This window comes from Notechis scutatus, chromosome 5 (assembly GCF_049901735.1).
Source record: "Notechis scutatus isolate UNSWTSFEM ecotype Mainland chromosome 5, rNotScu1.2, whole genome shotgun sequence".
NCBI lineage: Eukaryota > Metazoa > Chordata > Lepidosauria > Squamata > Elapidae > Notechis > Notechis scutatus.
Genome location: NC_142013.1, coordinates 8529403 through 8549447, shown reverse-complemented (window position 1 = coordinate 8549447; position 20045 = coordinate 8529403). Strand labels below are relative to the sequence as shown.

At 37.7% G+C, this 20045-nt stretch overlaps 1 protein-coding gene across 12 annotated transcripts in view; it reads left to right on the top strand.

Moving 5' to 3' along the window:
* Positions 1-20045, top strand: part of PICALM (phosphatidylinositol binding clathrin assembly protein) — an 87772-nt gene that overhangs the window by 30216 nt on the left and 37511 nt on the right. For all 12 annotated transcript variants that reach the window (XM_087966103.1, XM_087966102.1, XM_087966098.1 and 9 more), the window contains exons 2-9: positions 2001-2143; positions 4253-4328; positions 6258-6360; positions 7659-7752; positions 10428-10539; positions 13464-13570; positions 18042-18083; positions 19500-19585. In XM_087966103.1, the coding sequence (XP_087822229.1) occupies positions 2001-2143; positions 4253-4328; positions 6258-6360; positions 7659-7752; positions 10428-10539; positions 13464-13570; positions 18042-18083; positions 19500-19585 (763 nt within the window). The remainder of the gene's footprint in view (positions 1-2000; positions 2144-4252; positions 4329-6257; positions 6361-7658; positions 7753-10427; positions 10540-13463; positions 13571-18041; positions 18084-19499; positions 19586-20045) is intronic.

The following is a 20045-nucleotide window of genomic DNA, read 5'->3' as shown; positions in this document are numbered from 1 at the left end:
CATCCCTGTTAATTTAGCAGTAAAAATTAGAGCAGTAAAGTTCATGATTTTACTTAATTTTTGTCTTCCTACTATTACAGTGCTGCAACAGTTCATTTAGTGACTGTTTGAAGGTAGAGCGGCACTGAAAAAAGTGACTTATGACCATTTTTATACACTTCTGATTTTTCACACTGCAGCATCCCCATGGTCACATGATTTACATTCAGATGCCAGACAACTGACTCATATTTGTGACGGTTGCAATGTCCCGGAGTTATGTGATCCCCTTTTGCAACCTTCTGACAAGCAAAGTCAGTGGGAAATCAGATTCACTTAACAACCGTGTTACTAATTTAACAACTGCAGTGATTCATTTAAAAATATGGCAAGAGTCATATTTGGGGCAAAACTCACTTAAGAAATAATCTCCCTTAGTGACATCAATTTTGGGCTCAATTGTGGTCATAAGTTGAGGACTACCTGTACTACTTTTCTAAACATTATTTCTTGAATGTCTTAGGTCATTGCTTTGCAGATTCCTTCTTTTCTTTTGTAGATGTTCTGTAGAGCATTGTACAGATAATCCTTGGCTTAACAATGGTTCATTTAGTGTTGGTTCAAAGTTACAACAGCAATGAAAAAATTGACTTATGACCAGCTTTCACACTTGCAACAATTGCAAGTGTCACCTGATCAAAATTTAGATGCTTGGCAACTAATTCATATTTATGACCGTTGCAGTGTCCCTGGGGTCACGTGATTCCCCTTTTAAGACCTTCTGACAAGCAAACTCAATGGGGAAGCCAGATTAACTTAACAATCATGTTACTAAACCTAAATGGTTGAAGTTTGGACTGTTCTGAGATTATGCAATGACTGAAATAAACTTCGGACAGTGTTGGTGAACCTTTTCGGCACCAAGTGCTGAAATGGGAGCACATACATGTGGGCATGGGAGTGTCAGAAACCGGAAGAGCAGCTCCCCGGTGCACATGCTGGGAAACTGAGCTTCCGGTTTCTGGCACGCATGCATGCACGAAGACCAGAACCCAGAAGAGCAATGGGCAACAGCTGGTGTGCCCGGAGAGATGGTTTTGCATACCATTTCTGGCTTTCATGCTATAGGTTTGCCATAACGGCCTTAGGAGATTGTGCAATGTAGTGAGTTCTGTGTCTTCTGCTAAATGGTAGTGGGTTAATCCTATTATGTCCTGAAGGGTCGTGTCCTCTTCTTCTTAACCCTATCACCCTGGAGCCGAAAGTCTTTTGTTTTGTAGATCAGGGATCCCCAACCTTTTCGACGCCGCGGCCCGGTTCCGGCATCAGCTGGGCGCCGCGGCCCGGTACCGGCGTCAACTGGGCGCCGCCATCTTTTTATGACGAAAAAGCGCTTCCGGTGACGTCACCGGAAGCGCTGTTTCGTCAAAAAGATGAGCGGCGCTAGCGCTCGATAGCTTTTTCGGTAGAAATGGCTTTCTACCCGGAAAAGCTCACCGAAGCGCTGCGCCGCCATCTTTTTATGAGAGCGCTTCCGGTGAGCTTTCTACCCGAAAAGCTCACCGGAAGCGCTTTTTACCAAAAAGATGGCGGCGCCCAGCAACCAGCGGCCCGGTAAGGCTTGTTCCGCGGCCCGGTACCGGTCCGCGGACCGGCGGTTGGGGACCCCTGTTGTAGATAGTCTGGCCCTGTCTTTCTTAATGGGCACAAAATATCTGCTGGGGGCAAGGGGCTATTAAGATTGAGTCTGCTTCCTGCCTCTAAAAAAACATGTTTCTCCATTTCTCATTTAGGGAAATACAGTATTCTGCCTTTTTTTTTATATACCTCAAAATATTTTATTCTTCTAGGAGGAAGGGTGATGGCTTCCCACACATGGGATCTAGAATGTAAGAGGCACAGTTAGATCCAGTTGTGCTCTTCTTAGTGGCTTCATATACCTGGAGGAACAAGAAGCTTTCCCTAATTGAATGGAGCTTGTTTGGCTTGAAATATCAATATGCATTTTCCTTCTTTTTCAGATTTAATACTGTGTACAAATGACATGAACGTAAACATCCCACAGTTGGCAGACAGCCTATTCGAAAGGACAACCAACAGTAGCTGGGTAGTAGTCTTCAAATCTCTCATCACAACTCACCATCTCGTGGTTCATGGAAATGAGGTAACACCTGCTTCTCTTGTACTTCAATTAGTGCCTGTGAAACATGCTGGACCCCCGTTTCCTATAATTACCAGCAATTATGGCCAGTTGCTAGGCCTGGGAATATTGCTTTACAGATACGTGTGGGTCCTTTTTCTCTCCCTGGTGGCTTTCTTTTCCATCAGGGAGTAAAAAAAATACTTCAAAAATAATAAATAAGACAAAGAAAGGGCTAGCAAATACATGTTGGAGAGCAAAACACCAGAATAGATCACAATCCAATTTACATACGAAGGAAGACTGGTATATTTTGGTATCACAAGTGTATTTGCACCTTAAGTTTAAAAGTGCTAAGTCTGCTAGTTTCAAAACAAAAAGCAGCCTGAAGGACATTATATTTTAAATGATACTTGTTAGTTATTATATGATTAAACCATGGTAAACAAAAGAGGGGACAGGGTTCAGGAAAAACAGTAACTTTGAAAAATTGCTCATCCATAATTTCTAAAGATATACAGACTTAGCAACATCATATACTGTATAATATGAAGGTAACCATATATGTTAATCATGTACATAATTCTATACAAATTCATCTGAGAAAATGATGTGTCTTACGCTCCTTGATTTTAAGTATTTCTGCCGGCTGTATATTTTGTGTCCATGTACATGCACCTATGGTTCTTGGTAAGTGATCCCTTGTCTCTTTATCTCTAAAGGAGATATTTAAGTATACCCTCATCTTGAAAGCCAAACTGGTAAAACTTTACATGGGTGCTTTAGGTTGATTCCTACTTCCACTCAGTTTTTATGTTTAGTTCAATCTTCATATACTGTTGGGGGGAAAAAAAGATGAATTTTGAAATCTCTTAATGCCACTACATATAGTCCTCGACTTACAGTTGTTCGCTTAGTGACCAATCAAAGTTATGGCCTACCAAAAAAAAGGGAATTATAACATGTTTCTGAAGTTCTGATGGTCATGCCACCCTGCTGTGCAGTCATGTGACTACATGTTGGGTGCTTACCAACTCGGCCACATTTGCAGCATCCTTCAGTCACATGACTGTGTTTTATGACTGTTTTGCCAGAAATTGACAGCTGTAGCAAACACTGGGTTCACTTAATGACTGCCATGTTAGTTTAATGATGCCACAAAAAGGTCATAAAATTGGGTTGGTCACATGACCCACCTGTTTTATGGCCATCATGACATGCCACCTTAATGGGCAGGCTCTGTTATATCTTGAGGACTACCTGTATTCAGAATATATTCTGAGGTGTAATGTGAATTGTGCCTTTTCATGAATTTTGGCTTCCATTCTCCTAAAGAATAGTGTTTCTTAAACCCTTTTAACTAAAAACAATTTCCAGTTGTCCCAATTAAAAGTAGAGCAATGCTCCAATTATAATCCTCTTCTGTGAGCAGAAACAACGCTTTTTGGTTTGCCTATTTAATATTGCCTGTACTAACTTGTGTCTCAGTAATATAATTCTCCTAGGAAAAGGGTGGGGCAGACCAGTATATTTACAGAACAATGATGCTATATCATTCTGAGAAATATATTTGGAGTATTAAACTAGCTCCTTTCCTCATACTTCTATACTACAATACTTTTATTTATACCATGCAATTCATGTCTTTGGCATTAGAGAGAACTTTATCAGTAAAGAAACAGGAAGCTGTGGGCTAGACAAGACTGAGAAATTAATGGGCTAGGTATGAGTCATCCAAAATGAGCATCATTAACCACATGGTTAAATCGTGACTGATTAAATGACTAAAATGGCTTTCCATACAGTTGTCTGCATTGTTCTAAGTAGGCCAGTGGTGAAACGATCAAGTTTTTAAAGCAAATTAGCCGTGTTTCTTAACTTTTAGAGAAAGTTTTAGTTACTCTGACAAGATTTGCAATCAGTGTCACTTTTTATGGGATTACAGGCTAGCAGTTCTTCTCCTAATATTCATTTCCAGAGGAATCTGTTGGCTCACAATGGTTTTCATTAACCTGATGAGCAGACTGCATTTATATACTGGATTATCAGAATATTAAACTCCATTCGCTATGAGAAATATATTGAGCCGTGTACAATTCCAGCTGAATAACTGAATCATTTTATTCCTTCCAGCGTTTTACCCAATACCTGGCTTCCAGAAACACATTGTTTAACTTGAGCAATTTCTTGGACAAAAGTGGTTTGCAAGGTAAATTATTCAATCTGTGTCAAATAATCTCTAACTTGTTTTATAGTTTTAGTTCTCAGTCTTTTGTGTCTTATGTCTAATGAAACTTTCTAGCAAGAAAAGCTGAATTGCACTATGATAGAAACTAAAAGCCCCCTTTTTTTCTCCATGAAGAACATGTTCATATGTTTACAAATATTTTTACTTCATTAGTTGCCTTGAGTGCTTGTGTCAGGGCTCCAACAAATCCACCCTCATTTAAATCAAAAGTCTCTAGCCATCTTGAATCTATATATATATATATATAAAAGCAAAATACCACTCACGCATCATCACAAAATCTCCAGAACAGTAAAGCCTACAAACTTGAAATTTGGCACATATGTTCCTCTTGGCTTCTAAGTGCTCATTAAGAAAGGATTTTTTGAAATGACTATCAGAGCATTAGTATTTCGTATATTATTATTAACATGCTCTGATGCTAAGGAGTTCTACTTCCCCTCCCAACCTGAAAAGAAATCTGTTCCAAATGCAAAACACATGCAGAGGAAAGGAGTTTCAGTTTCACAGCAGCAAGGAGCTTTAGTGCGGAACAGTTGAGCTAAGCCATGCCCAGGCTCCTTACTCACTCCTTACTCACTCCTTACTCCTTGCTCACACAGCAAATACGTTTCAGTTTCCATGTTTCAGTTTCCAAACGGTCCTCAACTCTTTCACACACTGACAGGATGCTGGTAGGCAGAGGCAGAATCCCCCCCCACACCTTATTTTCCTCCTCACAAACTAAGCCCGATCATATAGTGAAGCACGGGTATAGAGTTAGTAGAAAAACAGAATATAAATTAAAATAACTAATCCATAAAACAAAAAGATTATTTTTATTAAGTTATTTTCTCTCATACATCAGGATATTTTTTCCTATGTCTGATCAGTTTTAAGATTAATTTTCTACCCTCAGTTCAATATAGATTCAATGACAGCCAGTAAAAAGCACCAGTCTCAAAACCAATAAATTAACAAGAAACAGCAAGGAAAATTTTTGCTGCATCACTCACCAAGGCTTACGTGTGGCTTCTTGCTTTCTAGCAATTACTCAGAAACTAGGAAAAAGTTAGATCCTGGGAAAGCTTGAAGGTTAAATAGAAAAAGATTGAAGGCAACTACTGTAATGTTGGATAAAGGCAGCAATGGTGAAGGAAGCTGGCCACAGCTCCAAATCACCCATTATTATTATTTTTTGCTTTACAAAAATACATTGAGAAGGAGAAAGATGGCAGACTTTATAAAGATGGTCCATGACTTATGACCATTCACTTAGTGACCATTTAAACTTAGAATGCACCATCCCAGGGGTTCTTATGGCCCGATTCGGAACTTCCAACAGCTTCTCTCCCCCCCTGCCCCCCCCAGGTCACATGACTATTTGGCAATTAGTCCATATTTAAAGCTATTTGCAACATCTCCCAGTCATGTGACTGCATTTTATGATCCTTTTTATGCCCAAGTTTTCATGTCCAGTTTTCAGCAAAGTACCCCACAGTGAAAAATGGGTTTGGTTTTATAATTGCCGTGTTTTTCTGAATGACTGCCACATAAAAGGATGTAAAAATTGGGTTGGTCACATGAGTGACCCGCTTTACAAGTGTTACAACTTATGACCATAATGGGCAGGTCCATTATAGTTATAAGTTGAGGGTTGCATGTATTGCAGTTTTATTCAAGCTAATCAATAAACCACGACTCGTAGTCCCAGTTTTTGACGTCAGTAAGCAAAATGAAGCTGGAGTGAGGGAACTCAAGGCATAGTATCCGACGTGGTTCATAGCAAAACATATGCTGCTGATAATTATCTTACTGATTCAAACACATAATACGTTGGTAAGCCTTTAAATATCATAGTGTATCCCTTTAATATTAAGAAATAACTTGCTTTCTGTTTGCTTCCTTTAGGATATGATATGTCTACATTTATTAGGAGATATAGCAGATATTTGAATGAGAAAGCAGTTTCCTACAGACAAGTAGCTTTTGACTTTACAAAAGTAAAAAGAGGGTAAGTATTTCACACGGATAAATCCATCACTTCTTTGCAGCATCTGCTTTAAGTATGCGGAATAATTTAGAATATAAAAGTTCAAAGAGTGTGAAATAATTTTCAAAGCTTCAGGGATCTGATCAATTTAAACATTAGTACTATTGTAGATAACTGTTATATCACCCCTGCTAAAAATCCCTGACAATATGCAACAATTCAAAAACAAAACAATAATAGCATACAAGCAGTGAAAACCAACAGCAAAATTAGCCTCCAAAAATTAATATACAATGAAATGTATAATTTTTGCTAAAATTAGAAATGGAGACAAACAAATAAATGGGCCAAGAATTTTGGACATATTGTTGTAATGGGGAAAAAAGAATAATAACAACAATTCAGTGACTTTATGAGTTTTTGATAAGCAAGTCAATGGGGAAGCCAAATTCACTTAACAGTCATGTTACTAACTTAACAACTGCAGTGATTCATTTTTATGAATTTCCTGATTAAAGGGGTAGATTATGGAAAGAAAGTAACTTATATGGAGCCTTAAAGAGATTGAGTAAAATATAAACATACATATTATTGCTGTTAAGATTAGAAGCCACTTTATTATTATTATTTTCTTCTATTTCTTTTTCACTTTTTCATTTTTTCTCTATTTCACTTTAGCTTAATTGTATCGTTTTTGCTCTCTGGAGAAATTTATTTAATTAAAATTTTAAATGCACATACACAACTGATCAATGCAGAGTGAACACAGAGGGATTTTTTTTTTTTAAGCTGTGGTGTATTCTATTAAGCAGTGACTCAGTTCTCAAGCACTTTCATTTTTCTTGTGTTTGCTTCAAGGAAAGTAAACACTTGTTTCAGGGAAAGTAATAAAAAACCCGTTGATGATTAGATTCATGATGTACTGATCCAGGTAGTTGGCACAATTGATCTGAAAATAAGTGGCATCAGAAAACATGCATGTGCAAAATTTATATGTTGTAGGCTAACAGCCAGAGCTTCTAATTGGATGGAAGTTGAAGAATGTGGAGGATAATTTTTGAAAATCTACTAGCATATCTGGTTCTTAAAACCCCAAACTAGCTTCCAGTTTGTTTATGTTAGAAATTCCAACGCAAACTACATCACTAAATAATTTTATTGGGAAAAGGCAGGGTAGTTCAGAAATTAAGCCCAGTCCAATTTGCTACCTTATGAGAAAAAGGAAGTGAAAAAAAAACAGAGCAGTCTTAAATATGTGTGGCGGGTATTATACCAAATCCATTTAGTGATCTAACCATTTCTATTTTCTTTTTTAATAGAGCTGATGGAGTCATGAGGACAATGAATACTGAAAAACTGATAAAAACTGTACCAATTATTCAAAACCAGATGGATGCACTGCTTGATTTCAACGTAAAGTCATTTTATCTACTTATAAAGGAATATTATACAGGCGCTTTTAAATGATCAGAATTAATCTTGTATTGCTTTCAGCTTATTGAATTAATCTGATTTAACTTATGTCTCTTTAATGGCATCTAAACACCTGTTAAATTTGCATAAGGTAGTAAAAATCTATGTTTGCCTAATATATATGTTAGAACGTACATATTGCATGATACAAAAATATGCATGTAACTAAATATATTCATGAAGTATTTAAAATACACTGTTGTGTTAGAGAAAATAGACTTTGTATCAACAGTAGTTCAGAACTAATAGCTGGGTGAAATGTATTCAAACATGGTTTGTGTTACCACTGTTTAGAATCCATACCCTGGTTTGAATTTCAAAATGTAAGGGGGAGCATTCTTAACAGTTGTTTCAGCTTCTTTAAACATGGTTAACTTGATATCTGAATGGAGTAGAAACCCAGAACTGTTAGTAGGTCCAGGTAGAAAGACCACACTTTGTTTCACTGAATTCTTCTGTTAATTGTACAGATGAAAACAATCAAAGCTGGGAAATGTGATTGCTTTGGGCCAGTATTTTTCAAGCATGACAACTTTTAAGTTGCGTGAACTTCAACTTCCAGAATTCTAGGGGTTGAAGTCCACTTATCTTAAAATTGACAAGTTGAACATGGCTCTGGAAACATTGGAGGCCCTTTAGCTGTTAGGTGCTATGCCTGCCTTTTGTTCATTAGAACCAGATTTGAAATTGGGGGATGAAACTTGCTTCAATTTTCTCTCGGCAAAATAGCCCAGAAGAAATACCATCATTAGTTTGTGTTAGATAGCCGTCAATCCCCCTGGCTAAACAAGACAGAAAATACAACCAGATGGGCTAAATCTACTTTATTGAAAGACTTCATTAACAGAATCTTTCAAGTCTGAAGGGACAACTTCCTGCCACCAACTTTTAACCCCCTGATCAACTAGGGCAAGTCCTTCCTCAATTTCTTCCTCTGAGCATTAAGCCTTTGGCAGCTTCCCCTTCTCTTGTCTGATTGATTCCAAGGCAGCATATCTCTTTCTCTCAGGCTTGTATGTATCTCGCCTTTATTATCTTTACAAACAATCCAGGACAGCAAACATACGCAACATGTCTTCCTCTTATTTCCCCACAATAACTACCCTATGAGGTCAGTTGGGCTGAGAGACACCGACTGGTCTAAAGTCACTCAGCTGGCTTTTCATGACTAAGGCAGGCCTTGAACTCACAATCTCCCGTGTTTTTTTAGCCTGGTGCCTTAACCATTAGACCAAACTGGCTCTTTCCCAAGGTTACCCACACATTCCATTACTACAGCAGAATGTTGGCAGAACCGCACAAACTTATGAGAAAGGGGCAGGTTTTTTTCTCTCTCTCTCTCTCTCCATAATTACATTGTACATAGTTGCATTATTCTGGATGAATAACTGCAAATCAGTTTCCCAATATGGCATAATATTTATGCAAGGATATTTTAATGTGGTTTTTTTTTTTTTTTTTTACTGAATTGTGAAGTTTGGGAAGGGCTACAGGTGAGAATGGAAATTTGCCGCCTTATTTTCATCAGTAAAAGAGCCTAAAGTTAAGGATAAATCATCCTGTTGAAAATAAGCTCATTCGCTGCCAAATTTCTGAGGCGTGAGCAGAGGGTGTCTTGTGAGATGCCTGTCTGAGAACATCAGTGAAACTATGGGAGAAGACTTTTGACTCTGCAAAAATGCAAAGAGTGAATGGGTGCCCTTCAACTCTTCTTCAGGAGAAGGGTCAAGTAGGATTGTGTCTACCAGATGTGGGTAGTCCTCCACTTTAGACCACAATTGAGCCCAAAATTTATGTTGCTAAGTGAGAAATTTGTTCAGTGAATTTTGCCCCATTTTACGACTTTTCCTGCCACATTTGTTAAGGGAATTACTTCAGTTGTTAACACAGTTGTTAAGTGAATCTGGTTTCCCCATTGACTTTACTTGTCAGAGGGTCGCAAAAGGGGATTTTATGAGCATGAGCCATGGTGGCCCATTTGTTAGAATACAGTATTGCAGGCTAACTCTCCCCAGTGCTAGGAGTTTGATCCTGACTAGCTCAAGGTTAACCTTCCAAAGTCCTTCCAAGGTCAGTAAAATGAGGACCCAGATTGTTGGGGGGCAGTATACTGACTCTGTAAACCGCTTAGAGAGGGCTGTAAAGCACTGTGAAGCGGTATATAAGTCTAAGTCAAGGGTCTTCAAACTTGGCAAGTTTAAGACTTGTGGACTTCAACTCCCAGAATTCCTGAGCTAACATGACTGGAGGAGGAATTCTGGGAGTTGAAGTCCACAAGTCTTAAAGCAGTCAAGCTTGAAGACCCCTGGTCTAAGTGCTATTGCTACATGACCCCAGGACACTGCAACTGTCATAAATAAGTACCATTGTCCAGAATGTAAATCACATGACCATGGGGTCACTGCAACAGTCATTAAGTATGAAAAGTGATCCTCTCTCTTTTTTTCAGTGCCATAGTAGCTTCAAATAGTCACTAAATGAACTGTTACAAATCAAGGACTACCTGATTAAGTTTATCTGCAATATGAAGTAGAAGATAGTGTGGATGGGCTTTTTCCCAGTTTACTTAATTTCCCTCTCTCCCCGTCTCCCCCCCCCTTTCTTTCTTTTTATAGGTCAACAGCAATGAACTCACAAATGGTGTAATTAATGCAGCCTTTATGCTCCTTTTCAAAGATGCCATTAGACTTTTTGCAGCATATAATGAAGGGATAATTAATTTGCTGGGTAAGAACTTTCTCAACCACTCAACTCCTTATACTTACTTAGTAAGGTTGTGAATTTCATTTTCATTGTTTTTCAAGACAATTTCACATCAGCCTTTAAGAATGGCTTTCTTTACATATAAACAGAAATAATCCTGAATGCAAGCTGATTCAGAATAATTTTGGCACATTCGGTTCTTTAAATTATTATTTTTCTGTAAAACCATTCACCACATAATCAAATTACACTTTTCTCTCTGTTCCTTCTTTATGGAATGTGGCAATGTTGGTAATAGATTTGACCTTAACTCAAGTTTTGTTGTCATAACTTATGTTTGTTAGATTGATTTAAGGATAAATGTTAAGTCCCTGAATAGAGTAAGCAGGCCACACGTCCATTTAATAGGGAATATCCTACACACAGTGTATTGATTTTAATGTTATAATCAAAATTCATACTTCACTAGTCACTATGAATCAATTCCATGTGAAGAAGAAATGAAGGCTAGAATATATGTCAAATCAATTTGTAGTTTGTGTCGTTCTTGATAAGTTAAATTTCTAATTTCTACTTTTTAGACTACAGGTAGTCCTCGACTTATGAATGTAATTGTGCCTGGCAATTATATTGCTAAGGTGGGACACCCATGACCAGACCTGTTATTGAAACTTTTTTGCAATGGTTGAACCCATTGTTCGCTATTGGCTGAATTTTCATGAAAACTGGAAGTAAACCCCAGTTCTGGTTAAAATGTCATAAATCATGATCATGTGACTGCAGGGCACTGAAGATGCCATAAATGTGGATCGGTTGCCGAGTGTCCAAAATGCAGTCATGTGACCATTAGCAGGGAGCAACTTGTAACTTCAAAAGTGGGTTGTAAATCCCTTTTGGGGAGGGTTGTTTATTGGAACTTTGGCCTGTCATAAGTCGAATACTATCTGTATATGCAGAGCAACAATAATGGAAATTAAATATCTTCCTGCCCTGTTCTTGATATTCTCAGAATTGTTGCAGAACTGGTACATTCATCACTTACTAATTATTCTGCAGCTGGACAGGTCTGGGGTACAATAAGGCATAAGCTTAGCACTGTAAAATTAAGTTCAATGGCGCTGCCTGCCAGCAAGGTACATGCATGCTCCTTGGTGCTGTAAAATCACAAATGCACAAATGGGAATCAGGCAACATCAAAACTAAAAGTCTTGGGTTAAACAGAGTAAATAATGTGTGTGACATATTATTTAATTCTCAATCGTGGCTGTAGGCTGCCCTTATGTGTATGGGAAGACGTGCAGAACAGGTATGGACAACCAGAGAACTCTATGAGTTATCTCACTATGCCCATACTTCCTTCCATAATTGTTTTTCTTCATAATTTCCGAAAGGCACTCTTAACAGCAGCCTGGTTTAAACCTGAGCTGCAGTAATCCCATTTTATTATTTGAAAAGGATAGGTGATTGATTTTGACGGACATAAATTTTGTTTTGAAAGCAGCAAAGAGGACTAAACAAGGAGCCTCCAGCTGCATGAGTAAGATTCGGATTCTTAAAATTTTAAATTAAGATTTATTTAAATTCTTTGGCAGCCCAATTCCAGTTACATTAAAAGTTTGAAATGAAAGTGATAACATTGTTTTGAGATGACTGAAGTGAGGGGATATATAATTTAGAGATTGGCATTAGAATGTTCATGTTTTGAAGAGTAGAATCAAAACGGTATACTGAAACAATGAAAAGGCGCGAAAATATTGATTATAAGAATGTTGACAAATAATGAGGTGTAAATGTAACTGGAAAACATTTGTTAACTTATAAATTGTTTTTAAATGATATTACTCTGGTTTGCCTAGAAAGAATTAGTCTGGGTTGTTTAACGTGCATGAAGGCTGAATCTCTTTCTGATTACTGGAAAAATTCTGTTACTGTTCTCTTAAACAAGAAGGTAGTAAAAATGAATGCAAAACTGCAGAGGAACTAAATGGTTAAGCATATTTGTTTAAAATTGTAAAAAGGTGAGAATGAACACAATTTAAGAACTACAGTTCTACTCTATACCAGACATTGGTTGTGCAGATCAGATTTTTGCCTTTCGAGCTGGTCATTCAAAAATTTACAGATATAAAAGTGTACTGTATATTTAGTGAAAGCGGATGACAAACTGAATAGGCTTGAATTATGGAATATTCGACATTAATGTGGATCGAATGTTGGTTATGGAATAGAGCAGTATATGATAAAGCATGTATGTAATTGAATATTTAGAAAGCAATTCAGTGTGGAGAAGGGAGCAAGGCAAGAAGAGTATGAGATGTCCCCTTCGTTATTTATGTCCCCTTCGTGTTTTTGAATAAGTGAATGTAGCTTGGTGTTTGTGAAGAACCTATGATTTGCCACCAATGTTAGATTGTATGCTGCAAAATAGGGATCTCGAAATTGATGTTTTAAAGACTAGGCAGTTGTGATTGACAAAAAATGGAATAAGATACAAGCCACACACACATAAATGATAAAAACTAGGGCAAGTAGTTTTAATGTAGCCTTGAATAAAGGAAATTCAATTTGTTATATATATAGCATTTTTATTTAAGGGTAACCTTGGTGATGTTTTTAGAGCAGCTCAAATATACATTTATGCTGTGGGATTTCATTTTAGTATTTAGTATAAACACAGGCTTTTTTAGAGTTCTAATTTTAAGTAATTACCTGTTTGAATTTAATTCCAGCTCACATCCCACTCTTTCTTATTTTGGGATTGTTGTTGATGTATCAGACCTTCATAATACATTGACAGACTGCAAGGAAATTATTGTGATGTTTAAAATTTAATACAATGAACAGTTGTAAACATCTCTAACCTTTATAACTGTGTAATAGACAGATTTTTTGCTGTAAACAAGATGATTATCATGACCGTTCTCATTTTAAAAAATTTCCTTCTGCAGAAAAATACTTTGACATGAAAAAGAATCAATGCAAGGAAGCCCTTGACATATATAAGAAGTTTCTGACTAGAATGGCAAGAATTTCTGAGTTTCTCAAAGTTGCGGAGGTAAAAATTGCTTAGTCCATAAAGAATATTCTTACTGTTTTATTATTTACTATATTTTGACTGGATATTATTGCCAAGAATTTATGGAATGTTTAAAAATTTCATTGAAAGCTTCCATCAGTGCTTCTCAATCTTGGCCATTTTAAGATAGGTTGACTTAAATTCCCAGAATTCCCTAGCCATTGCTGGCTGGGGAATTCTGGGAGTTGAAGTCCACCTTTCTTAAAATGGCCACAATTGAGAAACACCAATCTAAACTTAGATTAAACCACACTGAAGAGAAATCCAATGGAAGTACTGGGAAGATTAATATTGGTGCAGATACAGATTTTGTGAATATTTCATTCACATTGGCTGCTTTCCAACACTGTTGATATACTGTATATGAACTAAGTCTTCTTACATAGTTAGGAATCATTTAAAAAATTATTGTCATATTCTCTGGGTAACTTGTAGACTGAAAAATCAGTGGTGAAAAGCATAGAATGTTAAAGTGAGGGTCTAGAAAAAAGTATGAAGGAAATGGAGGAAAAAATTAAAAGATTGGTTACAAAACAGGAATATTATTTGCTAATATGCCTAACCTCATTTGATAAAGGCCCTTGGAATCTTTACCTTCTACTGATAGCCCTCAACCTATGACTAATGAAACGAACTTATCTCTACCGTAAATCGTGATGGTTTTAAAATGGATTGGTCACATGACCGAGCCGATTTTATGAGCTTTTTCGTGGCAGTTGTTAAGCAAACATCTGGGTACAGTTTTACCAAAACCCAGAAGTAAGTTCAGCTTTCGGCAGAACTGTCATAAAACCTGGTCATGTGACTAGAGGATGCTGCAGTTGGTCCTAAAAATGACTTTTGAACTTCTGACAGTTGTGTTCCGTGACTGAATTCAGTCACAGGAACCCAACTGTCAGAAGTTCAAAACCAGGTCGTAACTACTCCAAGAAAGATCTGATGTATGTTCGAACGGTCGTTAAGCAATTGGTCATAAATTGAGGACGACTGTATTGTATTGGATCTGTACAGATAGACAATAATTATAACCAACAACGCTATAGCCATTTTTACTTGTCTGCACCTGTCTGTTCATCTTCATCTAATCTAACCTCCGTGGCCAAAGTCTTACTTAGAATAGCTTTAGCTGTGACTGGAAAAAGAGAAATCTAATTAGAAGTCAGATTACAGGCCATCCTTGATTCTCAACCATTTGTTTAGTGACCATTTAAAGTTACGACAGCACTGAAAAAATTTCAACTTCTGTTTTTTACACTTACAACTATAGCAGCATATCTGTGGTCACGTGACCAAAACTAGGACACTTGACAATAGGCCTGTTTTTATGATGGTTGCAGTGCCCCAGGGTTGCATGATCTCCTTTTGCGACCTTCTGACAAGCCAAATCCATGGGGAAGCCAGATTCACTTAACAAACGCATTACTAACTTAACAGCTGCAACGATTCCCTTAATAATTGCGACAAGAAAAGTAATAAAAAAGGGCCAAATTTGCTTAATAGCTGTCTTGCTTAGCAGTGGAAATGTTGGGCTCAATTATAGTCATAAGTTGAGGACTAACTGTACACCTCTGCGTAAAATCTTGACCTCCGACTTAGGTGGAAAGCTGTTGGAAAGATTGTATGTTAACTGAATGGATCTTTCACAATTGGTATTCTTCCAAGTACTTTGTCTTTACTTGTATTACATGAGAAGGCTGTTATCAGGGAAGGTCAGAACATAGCTGCTTCTTCCAAGAAATTTGATAACTCTACACTAGTTGGGTGAGGTAACTGCTGTTCAGGCGTTATATAGTATAATCTGATAAAATTTTGTTGACTAACCACCGGGTTAATTTTATAGAACAAAAGGAGGTGTGGGTGATAAGAATGAAATGCATATCCTCTTACTGTCCTGTTCCCCAAGATCTAAATCAGGGGTCTTCAAACTTGGCAAGTTTAAGACTTGTGGACTTCAACTCCCAGAATTCCTCCTTCAGTCATGTTAGCTCAGGAATTCTGAGAGTTGAAGTCCACAAGTCTTAAATGAAGACCCTTGATCTAAATTATGGGCTGTCGAAAATAGCATCTGTCTACAGGTCTCCTTTTCCTTACATTTTTGCCGTGAAAAGGCTTAATAAGTTTATTTAGAATTCTGTCCTTGAGTGATTGCCCAGAAAGGCAGGAGGTAAAACTGCAAAAGTCCTTTCGTTTAATTTTTCTGAGCCTCTATGCTAGAGGAAGTTTGTCTTTCTCCCACACCTCACCCCCGAGAGTTGATTTAATTTGTCAGAATTAATTAATTACTTTAAAAGATCCATGATATTTGTACAGGCAGTCCTTCACTTACAGCAGATCATTTAGTGACCATTCAAAGTTACAATGGCCCTGAAAAAAAAGGTGTTTTACGATCATTTTTCACACTTAACGACCATTGCAGCATCCCCGTGGTCACAAGATCAAAATTCGGACGCTGGGCACCTGACTCGTATTTATGATGGTTGCAGTGTCCTGGGCTCACGTGATCCCCTCTTGCGACCTCCTGACCAGCAAAGGTCAAGGGGGAAGCCGGATTCTCTTAACAACTGCAGTGATTCACTTAACAACCGTGGCAAGAAAGGTCGTAAAATGGGGCAAAGGTCACTTAAGAAATGTTACGCTTAGGAAACAGAAATTTTGGGCTCAGTTGTGGCTGTAAGTCGAGGACTACCCATATTCACATTTCAGTACTGTACCGTCCCATTTCCAAGCCACTGAAGGCTTTTGACCGAGGAGAAGTAAACCATCATAATAATGATTTTGGTCAAGCTCTTAATGAACATATTAGTCAGTTCCATCATTCACACTGAGAATTCATTGGAACAATATGGTTTGGTCTCCTTAGCAGCAGTGAAGGGGCCTGCAAACTCCAGTCCACCACAATAAAGTGCCACACCATAAGAAATAAAAAAGCAGATGTTTCAATTGCTGTTTAATGCAGTGTGGTGGGATTTGCAGAAGATTTTTCATTGGGGAATCCAGTGAATGCGAAGCAGATTGTCAGGGAGTTTAAAATGTTCTCCCTGAGTTGTTTAACCACTCTGTGGAAAAGAAGTTTGGCAAAGAAAAGGAAAAAGAAGAAGAAAAATGTTTTCTTCCCTATCTATTATTTATTACCACAGTTTTTTGTAGGTTGTTGACCTCAGAGCAGCAATCCAAAGAAATGTGCACATTTGCAATTCCGCCAGTATTGTCGCTCCAGGATCTGTTGGGTTTTTAATCTGAATGCGCCTGTTTGCTTAAGATGAGTCATCTTGCTCACAAAAAGTCCACCTTTTTATTATTTTGAAGAATTAAGAAATGTTGATCTGTACTGCTTATCTGTATTAAAAATATTAAATGTAATGGATAGTAGAACTTTCAAGACTACAATAGTTTTGTAGTTGTCAGCATGTACACTGGTGGTTGTAGTGTAGCTGTAATGCATTGCAGGTAGTCTTCGGCTTACAATAATTCATTTAGTGACCAGAATTACAGTGGCACTGAAAAAAGTGACTTATAACCATTTTTCACACTTGACGACCATTGCAGCATCTCTGTGGTCACATGACTCCTTGGCAACTGACTCCTATTTATGACGGTTGCAGTGTCCTTATGGCCATGTGATCCCCTTTTGCAAACTTCTGACAAGCCAAGTCAATGGGGAAGCCCGATTCACGTAACAACCTTCTTACTAACTTAATGATGGCAGTGATTCACTTAAGAACTGTGGCAAGAAAGGTCATAAAATGGGGCAAAACTCACTGTGCTGTCTCGCTTAGCAACAAATTGTTGGTTCAATTTTGGTCGTAAATCGAGGACTACTTTTACATTGCAATACATTTAAAAGGTCAAGGTTTCCCTCACACATACGTGCTAGTTGTTTCCGGCTCTAGGGGGTGGTGCTCATCTCCATTACAAAGCCGAAGAACCAGCGCTGTCCGAAGACGTCTCCGTGGTCATGTGGCCGGCATGACTAAACGCCGAAGGCGCACGGAACGCTGTGACCTTCCCACCAAAGTGTTCCCTATTTTTCTACTTGCATTTTTATATGCTTTCGAACTGCTAGGTTGGCAGAAGCTGGGACAAGTAATGGGAGCTCACTCCGTGACGCGGCGCTAGGGATTCGAACTGTCAAACTGCTGACCTTTCTGATCGACAAGCTCAGTGTCTTAGCCACTGAGCCACTGCAATACATTATAATATATTAATTGTAGTATACTGTAATATATTGCAGAGCACTACAACAGGGATTACAAATACAGGTTCTTCATCTGATATACTGAAAAGTTTGTTTCCTTCCACTGTAATTCGGTTCACTGTGTCAACATCAATTCTGTTCACTGTGTCAACCATCCTTCTTTTATGATGTTATAATCGCCAATGAACTTCCTTCATTGTTTTTAGCCAAATGTGGCTGAAGCCTTTATCTCATTAAATCTCTTTGTTCTTGCAGCAAGTGGGGATAGACAGAGGAGATATACCAGATCTTTCTCAGGTAAATTCATTATGATTAATTATTATCTTGCTTGTACATGCCATCTTGAGTTGTCAAAAAGACAATTTTGATGTAATTTGATCATACTTAACAGAATGGAGAATTTTTTTGGTATAAAAGCCGTAAGTTTAAAACCTGCAGTTTTACCCATGGTTCAACTTTTGCATAAACAATTTTTACATTTTTCAGGATTGATCTTTGATAAGCTGGGGAGTTTGATAGTTTTTATTCTCTTCTGCCATTTTCCCCCTTTTGGTTTATATTTTGTGGCTTTAAGCTATTGATATTTTTGTTTTATTTTAAACCTATGTTGCCACATAAGTCACTGTGGTAAGAGAGGGGGGGGTATCTCTGTTTTTAAATTTTTCCTTAAAGTACTATGTACTTGAATGTAAATAATATTTTGAATTTTCTTATTAAGCTAAAAAAATACCTCAGTAGAGTACATGATTGCCAAGAACCAAGGAAGGATAAAAGATTTACAGTAATTAATATACTGATTTGGCTTAAAGTAGTAACTGCTTTAAAATTGTATTCCTTGGAATGTGGAATAAATGCCAGTTCTTAAATGTACCATTTGATCTGCTTTTTTCTGAAATTTATGATCGCTTTTTAATCCGTGTCTGATAACATAATGGAATCCTACCTGCTACTTAATACATTTTAATCACTGGAGAATGATGATGATGGTATGATATTATATTGCTGCCAATCTTGCAATTACAATTAGGCAGTAAGTATAGGGTTACAAAACTAGATAATCCTGAAGATTATGCTTTTTTAATGCTTTTTATGTTTTTTCATTATTTTTGTTAAATTTTGGTCATTTCTGTACCATAAAAATATATACATTCATAACAACAGACTTGCTATTTCCCAGGGAACAACCCAGTTCTTCAAGGATTTACAACAGCAATAGCACTTAGACTTGTATACCGCTTCACGGTGCTTTACAGCCCTCTCTAAGCGGTTTACAGAGTCAGCCTATTGACCCCCAACAATCTGGGTCCTCATTTTACCTATCTTGGAAGGATGGAAGGCTGAGTCAACCTTGAGCCGGTCAGGATTGAACTCCTGGCATTTGGCAGAATTAGCCTGCAATACTGCATTCTAACCACTGCGCCACCACGGCTCATGCTCATACAATCCCCTTTTGCAACCTGCTGGGAAAAAAAGTGACTTATGACCATTTTTCACAATTACTGCTGCAGTATCCCCATGGTCATGTGATTTACATTCAGATACTTGGCAATGGTATATATTTATGACGGTTGCAGTGCCTTGGAGTCATAGCCTGAAATATTGCATTCTAACCACTGCACCACCACAACTTCCAAAATGTCCACAGACTGGAGGCTGGGAAGGTTGGCACTAAATGTTTTGGATTTTCTAACCAATTGATGAATTGTCTTGTAGGCACCAAGTAGTCTTCTGGATGCTTTAGAACAGCACCTCGCCTCCTTGGAAGGAAAGAAAATCAAAGATTCTACCGCTGCTAGCAGGTATGTGTCAGAGGCTTTTGATAACCAACTGGGCATTGGGTAGCATACAAGCTTCTTCGGATATGCTTTGTATATTTAATATTTTGTAGCCAATTCCTTTGCCTGATAAAATTTGACACCAGCTGCTCTGCTTTGTACTAACAAAGGGAAAATTATATGTGACACTCCCTTAGAGGGGAAAACCAGTCTCAGTCCTCATGTTTGTATATATAAAGAGGTTATGTGGACATATTAAACATGAAACTCTGAAATGGTGTCTATGGAGATTCTCAATTATCGAGGTCATGGTTGCCCCAAAGGGACTTTTTTTAAAAGGGAGGTGGACTTTTTTTTTTCATTGAAGACGTTTTGCTTCTCATCCAAGAAGCTTCTTCAGTTCTCTGAAGAAGAACTGAAGAAGTTTCCTGGATGAGAAGCAAAACATGTTCAAGGAAAAACAAAGAAAATCCACTTGCCACTT